Below are 10297 nucleotides of genomic sequence, written 5' to 3'. Positions count from 1 at the left end.
AAATAATACTGTTACTTAGGTACTTTAAAGGCACTCAAAATTTCAGCTTTTAAATAAACTAGCATTCATTTAAGTGGTATACATTTGACCATAATAGGAAAAACAGAAATACATTTACAAAAAAATTACTTGTATATTATATAATAAATCATTTTCTGACTACCAGCCAATATTTTATGGCTTTTGTGTGTGACGATAGAGAAGATTATGCTCTGCCGTGATAATAAAACTAAGATATTTGTAAATTCATGTAGGTCATATTTATTGTTGCTTTCAAACTTTATTGAAGTTGTCACTCAACTGTATTTTTTTTTTTGGTGCAGTAACATTGAACTGTTTCTGTAAAAAATAACAATAAAATAAAAATGAATCTGGGGGAAATAAAAACCTTTTAAACATCAATGAAATCAAATAAATAAATAAATATTATGACGTAACATTGATGTTTTGGTTGAGTGCGTTTGTTATAAAGTACAAAGCTGTTTCCTCTCATGGTCACAGTCACATAAATGTGCACTATTTTTATCTCATAATTGATGGAATATAATGACGCAGACAGGCGCCAAAAAAGGCCAAACGCACGCGCTGTCCCTATATGTGTGTGTGTGTGTGTGTGTGTGTGCGTGTCCTCCACCCCCCGGAAGGGACAGAGTATATAAACCTGTCCCTGCACCGGTGCCGGTTCATAAACCGCTGACATGAAAACAGAGACTGCGGTTCAGACGCCGCCGTTCAGCGGGAGGAAGCAGAGTCTGATCGAGGACGCGCGCCGGGAACGCGGCACCAGCGGCGGCAGCGGGTCCGCGGGCTCCCCGGGGCCCTCCAGGTGCGGAGACGGCTGCGTGTTCGAGGACAAGGACGGAAGAGTGACACTGAACATCCTGTTCACACTGAGCAACGAGAAAAACGCGGGATTCTTCAAAGCCGGCAAAATATTCGAGGTGAGATCATTAAAATTAACTAATCTACACTGTAAAAAAAAAAAAGGCTTTCAAGTACATTACACTATAAAAATTTACATTTACGCACAACGTTTGTGATAACTGCTGATTTATCTGTAAAAGTATCTATATTAAAGTGTAAACATGGTGATTTATGAGTAAAAGGAATTATATAACACTATAAAAAATAGTCTTTTACACCTAAAGTTGTGTAAACCTGCTCATTTTAAAGTAACATTAACTAAATTACTGCATAAACATGATGATTTATGGGTAAAAGTAATTATATTACACTATGAAAAATAGCCAATTTACAAGTAAAAGTGATTATATTAAAGTTAAAAACGTGGTCATTTATGAGTAAATGTGTCGAAATTACTGTGTAAACCTGCTAATTTTCAAGGAAAATGTAGCAATATTAAAGCGTGAACCTTATATTTTACTGCAAAGAAACAGGTTTACAAGTAAAAGTGATTATATTTAAGTGTCAACATGGTGATTGATGAGTAAAAGTACTTGTATTACAAACAAAACGCCATGTTAACTGCAGATTTAACTATATTAAAGTGTAAACCTGCTCATTTTCAAGTAAAGGTAAGTATATTATATTGAAAATAATTATATTACACTATAAACAAACTGATTTACAAGTAAAAGTAACAAAATTACACTATGAAGATGGATTTTACAGTGTGAAACCTGCTGATCCAACTATAGTCAACTGTAAACTGTAAAAAAATCTCTAAAAGTCTCAATATAGTTTTGAAATGTTATTACACATTATAGCAATATTACATAATTATTGCATAGTATTATGAATTATTATGACACAGATCCTTGTTTTGCCCCATATTAATGTTATTTCATATCCAACAAAACGTAAATTATGATTTGACGTATTTCTCTGTCGCAGACGTTTGAAGCCAAACTCCTGCACATTGAGAGTCGTCCGTGCAGGAAGTGGAAGAACAACTCGACGACGGAGCTGGAGTTTTACATGAAGTGCGACGTTCACAGCTCAGACCTGGACGTTTTCATCAACGCGCTCAAGAGAGTGGCCGGTGACGTTCGCTCCATACCAGAGGAAAAAGGTCGTTAATTTAGTCCCCGTTTATTTATTTATTCATATATAATAACATGCAAAGAAGATGAAACGATGACTCTTTTGTTTCCCTGTCTTTGTCACAGGTCCGTGGTTTCCTCGGCAGATTAAAGACCTGGACAGATGTAACCTGTTAATCACCAAGTTTGATCCAGACATGGATCAGGATCATCCTGTGAGTTTGTCACAGTTTCACTGCAGATTAAAACAAAGCCTGCACTTATTATGATTACTTATTTATTTATCCATCTATTTATTATTTTGTGCGTGCAGGGCTTCAGTGATTCAGAATACAGGAAGAGACGAGCTTTCATCGCCGAACTGGCCTTCAGATACAAACAGTGAGTCCCACTAAAGACACAGTCTGGTGTTCACATTCATGTCACTGATTTATATTCATAGTTTCCTTCTGTTTTTTTATTTATATTTGTGGTTTTTCATCTTTTATTTTCTTTCTTCACATCGCATAAAGTTTGCGATGTGATTTTCTTTTGCTACAATTTCATGTGTTATTGTATCATATGTGTCTACGTATCCATCTGTTATTTTGTATACATTTTATTGTAAATTTGTGATTGTATTGTATCATAGAAATTGTATTGTAGCTACAGGTTCTTATCGTATCATATTCACTATATTGTATCATAGCTTACCTATGTAATCTTATTGCATACCATCGTATTCTATTGTATCCTATTGTATCCTATTGTATCTCATAGTATCGTATCCATCGTATTTTATCTATGTATGCTGCTATCTTTTATCGTATCTTATCGGATCCACCATGCTGGATTGTATTGTATCTAAGTTATCGCATTGTACCCATCATATCCAAGTTATTGCATCGTATCCGAGTTATCATATTAAATACGACATGAAAATAAGGTATTTTCATAGCGTATTTGTTATCGTATCTAAGTTATGGCATCGCACCCATTGTACCATATCTAAGTTATCGTATTTATTGTATCTAAGTTATCACATCATACCCATCATATCGTATCCAGGTTGTCGCATCACACCCATTGTATCATATCTAAGTTATTGCATCTATCGTATCTAAGTTATTGCATCTAAGTTATCGTATCTAAGTTATCGCATCGTACCCATCATATCATATCTAAGTTATCGTAGCTAAGTTATCGCATTGCACCCATTGTATCGTGTCTAAGTTATCGTATCGTATCTAAGTTATTATATCTATCGTATCCAAGTTATCACATCGTACCCATCGTATCTTATCATATCTCAAGGTATCAACGCTGTTGAGAAAGCTACGTTAAGAGATGCTCCGTCCACGTTCAATACAGACTTTATGACTTTTTGTTCTCCATGTTGTGAACAAACAGAATCCTGCACTTTTAACTTTTCACGTTTACGTATTTCTTTTCTTCAGTGAGACAGATATCACAATGTATCGCCGTACGATTGTCTCGCAATATATTGATTATCACAGAATCGTTGTATCGTGATATTATTGGTATCGTGGATCCATGTGTTATATCCATTGATCTCAGCAGTATTTGACTGTTTGTTGCAGAGGAGAACCACTGCCCACTGTGGAGTACACAGCAGAGGAGACGTCCACATGGTGAGACACTGACACACATACAGGTGCACTATGGTTCAAAGGGTGTGTAACAATAATAAAAATAATAACAATAATATGGTACGGTTGTATTTAAAGGAGGGAGGTTTACCGACAGCTGAGGAGCATCTACCCGAGTCTGGCGTGTCGTCAGTTCCTGGACGGTCTGCAGCAGCTGGAGAAGGAGTGCGGCTACGGAGAGGAACGGATTCCTCAGCTCCGAGAGGTTTCTGCTTTCCTGAAAGGTGACGACAGAGATTTTAAGGATTTTTAAAGGATTTCAGCTCGTAAAAAAACACAACAGGCAGAAAGGGTTCATCTATTTACTAATTTATCTATTCCTTTGCTTGACATTACTAATCTCCTGGGTAATGGTGGATTACATGTTTACTTATTTTAAGGTAAATTGTGTGAAACTTGGCCTTAACATTTATTGGTTGAAGCTGTTTTTATTTTGTTTTTGTTCATAAAAAGGTACCAAGTGACAAGTACCTTTTACTCCAGTGTGTTTATATAGTTGGTGAAAATGAAAATGATAATTTCATCAGTCAGAATTTTGAGATTAAAAATCAAAATTCTAAGATTCAAGTGGTAATTTTGAGAAAAAAAATCTAAATTCTGAGATTAAAGTCAGAATTCTGAGATAAAAATCTGAATTCTGAGATTAAAGGAAAAAAATCAGAATTTTGAGGGGAAAAAAAATCAGAATTTTGAGGGAAAAAAATCTGAATTTTGAGAAAAAAAGTTAGAATGCTGCACATTTTAAAGCCTATACGGTATATACGTTTAAAACATAGTGTTCTAAGGGATAAATACAACTTTATTTTATCCACGTTATTTACGAAATATACACATAAATCTCTACTCTAAGTTTGGGAAATCTTACTAATTTCTTTGGGGACCCAAACAAATCTCCTGCAACCCATCTGTGGGTCCCGACCCTGTGTTTGAGAATTATGGATGGTGATCATAAAACGAGTTGACTAAATGAACAACAGAGTTTGTTTTATTCTCTTCTAGAAAAGACAGGTTTCCAGCTGCGTCCAGTCGCTGGCCTCTTGTCGGCCCGAGACTTCCTGGCCAGTTTGTCCTTCAGGGTTTTCCAGTGCACACAGTACATCCGACACTCGTCGTCACCCATGCACTCGCCTGAGCCGTGAGTGTTTGTTTACTGTCTTTACCTTTATTATATGGTTGTTTTCAGCTGCTATTGTTTATTTTTTTGTATTAAATCTTCTTTTCTTTGTGTGGGTGTGTGTTTTACGACAGAGACTGCTGTCATGAACTGCTCGGCCACATCCCCATGCTGTTAGACAAAGAGTTTGCCGTGTTTTCACAGGTAACTGGACTTTAAAGTATGGAAGAAAGAAAGTTAAAAAATAGAAGGTATATCAGAATTATAAGAAACAACCAGAATTCTGACGTTAATCCCAGAATTCTGATTTTTTTCTTATAATTCTGATATATCTTCTAGACTATAATCCGAATTCTGTGATTAAAAGTCAAAATTCTGAGAAAAAAGTCAGAATTTTTTATTATTTATTTCAAAATAGTTCTTTACATGTGGTCCTAATACTCTTCCATTGTAAAGCTGCACTATGTCGATCTGCACATTTGATTTTTCATAAATAGCTAAAGTAATTTCTGTTTCTGTACGAATGACACTTACAGGAGATCGGACTGGCCTCACTCGGAGCTTCAGACGAGGACATTGAGAAACTGTCAACGGTAAATCTTCTTAATCCTTTTCAAATATGTCACGTTAAAAAAAAAGTAGAATTGTCTCTCTGACAACCTCAATTTAAAATGCATAAATATGTACCCAATCTAAACTTTTGATTAAAAACTACCACATATGTTTACATTCGGCATAAACATAAGCACCAATAATCTGAGAGGTAGAAAAGTGTCATAGCAGCGTCTAGAATATTAAAAAATAAAGAAGCTTCATGGTTGTATGATTAAATCTTATTGCATTAAAATGTGAATGAGGAGGAAACTACTCTCCTGTGATTGACCTTTAGTGCCATCTTGTGGCTAATGGTAGTGATTGCAGATTATGCTGAACCGGTTGAATTATTTTAAGTCTAAAGTCTAAATTTTATTCCCAGCTCTCATAATTACAGCAAAAACGGAGCTATAATCTGATTTAAATAATGTGTTAATATCTGTTTTTTGAGTACTAACGTGAGTTCTGCTCCTTTTAAATAAAAAGTTGCAAGATCAGTTGACACATCCATAAAAATGCACTAATTTTTAAATATCATCTAGGACAGTTACAGAGGCTTATTTTCTTGGTTTTTATTATATTTTTATTATTATTGTTAAAGTCTATTCATGCCTGTAGATTAATGTAAAAATGACTATAACAAAGAAATCCTGTGCCACTTTTTCATTTTTAATCAAGTTACTCAAAAAATAAAGAACTTTAGAGCAGACAAACTGTAATTTGTCTGCTTTTAAAAAAATAAAAATATATACTTTACTCCATTACAGTTGTACTGGTTTACTGTGGAGTTTGGCCTCTGTAAGCAGAATGGAGCGGTGAAAGCATACGGCGCTGGACTTCTGTCGTCGTACGGGGAGCTCATCGTAAGCACTGACTCTCACGAGACATTTGTACCGCAGTGTGTTCTTCTTGTTCTCGTGATTTTATTCTCTCAGTCTCAGTCTCTAAACCTGTTCTGTTCTTGCAGTATGCGCTGTCCAACAAGCCAGAGTACAAGCCGTTCAACCCAGAGGAGACGGCAGTGCAGCCGTACCAGGACCAGACGTACCAGCCCGTTTACTTTGTGTCCGAGAACTTTGAGGACGCAAAGATTAAGATGAGGTATTGACGGCATTTATGTCATTTCATTTCTGCAATGTTAATCCTGGACTTTAAATTGCAGTTATTAATAGAAGTTATAGTATTTTTATTTTTTTTCGAATAAAGGATATGATAAGTATATTCATGCATTTAATTTTTACAGTTTGTGTGCTAGTTTGACATCCCCACGGATGTCTGGGGATGTGAACTCGATTGATATCAATAGGTTACTAAATGAATCCCCAACCATTTTGATAATCCAATCAGGTTGCTTTCTTTAAACAATTAAAAAAAAAAAATTTTTTCAACATATTCTGGTTTCAGGAAAACAGAATAACATTTGAGAATGCCATTATTTGAAGATTTTCGTGGATCAAACAATGAATCCACTCATCCATAAAACAATCGACAGATTAATAGATTATTTACTAACTGTTAGCTGCATTGATGACATCAACCTGAACCTTTGATAAGCAGCTTCTATCAGTTGAGTCACAGACAAACAAATCTGAAAGATTTCTTAATCCTAATCCTAGGAGATATTCAACGACCATAAAGCGCCCCTTTGCGGTTCGCTACGACCCATTTACCTGCAGCATAGAAGTTCTGGATCAGCCCAGGAAGATCCAGAACGCCCTGAGCCAGATGAGAGAAGACCTGAAGACTCTGCACAGTGCCCTGGAGAAGCTCGGCTCCTCTTGAAACTGGGAGGAGACTTTCTGTTCAGGGATGGGACGGATGGAGACCTGCCACTAAAGATCAAATGATGACAAACAAACACAAATAATATGAAAAATGTAGTCCTCTTCTCGAGGTTCCACAGAGCTGTTTGTGTGTATGATGTAAAAAGAAATAAACGTTTATTTTCATGAGGAAGTCTTCCATGTTCTTAAAATGTCTCATTCATAAAAAACAACAAAAAAACAGTGACCTTGATCTTTGATCCAAATGAATGCTCCATTCCGTTGTGTTCTGCTTATCCGATCCGGGTCGTGGGGGCAGCAGCCTTGGCAAGGAAGCCCAGACCATCCTCTCCCTAGACACTTCTACCAGCTCCTCTGGGGGATCCTAAGGTGTTCCAAGGCCAGCTGAGAGACATAATCCCTCCAGCGTGTCGTGGGTCGGCCCCGGGGTCTTCTGTCAGAAGGACAAGCCTGAAACACTTCCCCAGTGAGGCGTCCTAACCAGATGCCCAAACAACCTCAGCTGGCGGAGCAGTGGTTCTACTCTGAGCTGCTTCCGTTTGCACGGAAATTTGAAGAAAGTCCCTCAAGGTCTTTCTGAGATCTTTGCATTCACAAGGTCACAGTGGCCTTGGCCCTGGACCTTCAACAACCAAAATCCGTTCAGTTTAACTTGGGAGTCCAGGTGAATCTTTGTGCCAAATTTGCAAAGATTCTCTGGTGGTGTTCCTGAGATAAGACAGGTTTGACACCCAAAATATAATAACTTCATCCATGAGTCCAAATGAAGGTATTTCTGAGATCTTGCATTTACAGAGTCTAACATGTTTTGTAAGGTCAGGCTGACCTTGACCAAAGAAATTCAGCCTGTTCAGATCAACATGGAGGCAAGTGAACATTGAAGACATTTCGTGAAGGCGTTCTGGAAATATCGTCTTCACAAGAATGGGCTGGATGGACGGATGACCAAAAAACATAAAACCTCCTGCCACCTGCATGAAACAAAAAAATAAAATGTGTCAAAGGCAGAGACGTTCAGTGTTTCTCCTGCAGGAGAGGGTACCGCTACAATACAAGGTTTTAGGTCACTTTCTGGCTTTCAAATCCAAACCAAAACATTTTCCATTTGGAAAATTCTTGGAACCCATTTATATTCAAGCGTTATTAAGTAAAGGGAAGGAGCTAATTATGAATGATTTAAGTATAATGTTCCCTCTGCTGGTCAAGGCCAGAGCCAGCACTGGGGCCCAGCACATCAGTAGGGTCCAGGTCACCAGAACCTCACAGCCGACCACAGCATGGTCCACGGAGCTGCACTGCTGACAGACGCTCTTCTCTCTTTATTTCTCTTCTTCTCTGCCACAGGAGAATTTGGCCCTCTGGGTTTTCTGTCGGGCGTCCAGTGTTTTGATCTCCACACGGGCGACAATGCATATCAGAGCTGCGCACGTCAAAGCAACTCTTTGAAGAGACAGAATCCTCTCTGCCTGCGGGCCCATCGTAAAGCATCAACACCAGTGGCATGGTAGCTGGCTGGCATACCCTTCCGTCAACCACCTTGTTGTGGAAAGCCTGCCATAATTCCACTGTACAGTAAATCAAAGCCTTGCTGCAGCCTCCCTGGGAAAGCCTGTGTTTGCAGAGTCGTGAAAACTCTGAAGAAAGAGGAGGAAAAAAAGGGATAAAGCAAGTGGAAGGGAAAGAGGGATCTAGTGCTTGACAAGTGTGTTGTGACATGCGTATATACACACACGCTCTCTCCCGCTCCAAAGTCAAGTCAAACATTTAATGATTTCTTTTATGCCGCTCAACTTCCAGCACTCCCGAATTCGCAAATCCCCAATAAAACTAGTGCCAGAACGTGATTCTGCGGGGCACTAAACAAAAAGCATGTTGCCGTGGCAACGAGACAACCAGCCAAAGGGTTCCAGCTAAATTCTTGTGCCTCACACACTCGCCAAAAATTCCAAAATCTGCATCTTTGCCGACTCCGACCATAAGTGGTTCGCCAGCCTGAAACAGGGTCATCTGGTTCACTCTGCCCCAAGGTCCCGAAAAAAGTCAGTGGGATATTTAACTATTAATCACCCAATAATATTTTTTATATTAGTTATGCATCAAAGAAATGACTAGTATGAGACAACAAGAGGCAAACCAAGTCACATGGTCACATGGCTGTGCAATAAAGTGATGGCTGAGGTTTTTATACATGTGCTAGTATGACGTACTAACACTTAGTTAGCATCACCTTTGTTTGCCACTTGCTGCTCATTATTTTTACAACGTTTTCCCAGTGGCAACATAAGTTTGTGTTGCTCTGTAAAACCATCACAGCTAACACGAGTTGATGATCCACTGGTGCCCTCATTCATCAAGTCCAAAGGTGTTGTTTTGTGACTTCAGTGTCGCAGTCCACACCTGGCTCCAAGCAAGCGAGCCGTTCTTCTTACTTTGGAGGGAAGCAGCTACTAGATGGTTTGATTGGTCAAGCGATCGATTTGCACGTCAAGACCGCTGCGGGCCTCCACCAGTGTTACTCTCCTGTGGCCCCAAAAGCTAAAGACAAAGGTCTTTTTAGCTAATTCATTCAGCATTAATCCATTCAGTGAGGGTGAGGATCTGTGTCTCAAGTAAGTTCTCAGCACCAAAAATTTTCTGAAGGTGGAAACGGTCTACACTGATAAAGTGTCGCTACCTCAAACAACCACATTTCAAAATCCCGAAATATCGCTTTAAAGAGCTGTCGTAAAACCAACTGATCAATGGCAAAATTCACTTCAAGGAAAGACGAGTGAAAGACGAGTGAAATCAAAAAAAGAGGTTCACGTATGTGAGAGCAACGTCAAGTCGATTCTGGTGGTTCTTCTGGATGTTGGCGTTAGACCACAGTAACACAAGCAGGATTTTCTAAGGAAGCCACGAGGAATCTACAACCCCAGTAAGATCACAAACCTGGACTTGCACAGCGAACAAGAACATCATCACTGACGTTAGGCAGGGTCGACTGACTGATGGCTGGGCAATGGGTTTCCGCTGGACGCACATCTTACCCTCGAAATTGTGCCGAGATGGATGCCTTACAGGCAAAATAAAACCTGGAAGGCCAAAGTGACCTGGCAGAGAAGGGATACTGATGAAGGTAGCCAAGATGAACTTACTGAGGGCTAGGCTTAA

The 10297-nt window shown here is 38.8% G+C and overlaps 1 protein-coding gene across 1 annotated transcript; it reads left to right on the top strand.

The window, feature by feature from the left end:
- The first annotated feature begins 391 nt into the window (after positions 1-391).
- th2 (tyrosine hydroxylase 2) lies at positions 392-7310 on the top strand. Its single transcript, XM_044020656.1, has 12 exons — positions 392-941; positions 1855-2032; positions 2130-2218; positions 2317-2384; positions 3584-3634; positions 3731-3876; positions 4652-4787; positions 4901-4970; positions 5303-5359; positions 6128-6223; positions 6328-6461; positions 6977-7310. Exons 1-12 carry the CDS (start codon positions 699-701, stop codon positions 7140-7142), a joined length of 1434 nt encoding a protein of 477 aa, XP_043876591.1. The 5' UTR covers positions 392-698; the 3' UTR covers positions 7143-7310.
- The last annotated feature ends 2987 nt before the right edge of the window (positions 7311-10297 follow it).

Source organism: Solea senegalensis, linkage group LG3 (genome assembly GCF_019176455.1).
Source record: "Solea senegalensis isolate Sse05_10M linkage group LG3, IFAPA_SoseM_1, whole genome shotgun sequence".
Taxonomy (NCBI): domain Eukaryota; kingdom Metazoa; phylum Chordata; class Actinopteri; order Pleuronectiformes; family Soleidae; genus Solea; species Solea senegalensis.
The sequence above is the reverse complement of the archived record's forward strand: the minus strand, read 5'-3'. Positions and strand labels throughout refer to the sequence as shown.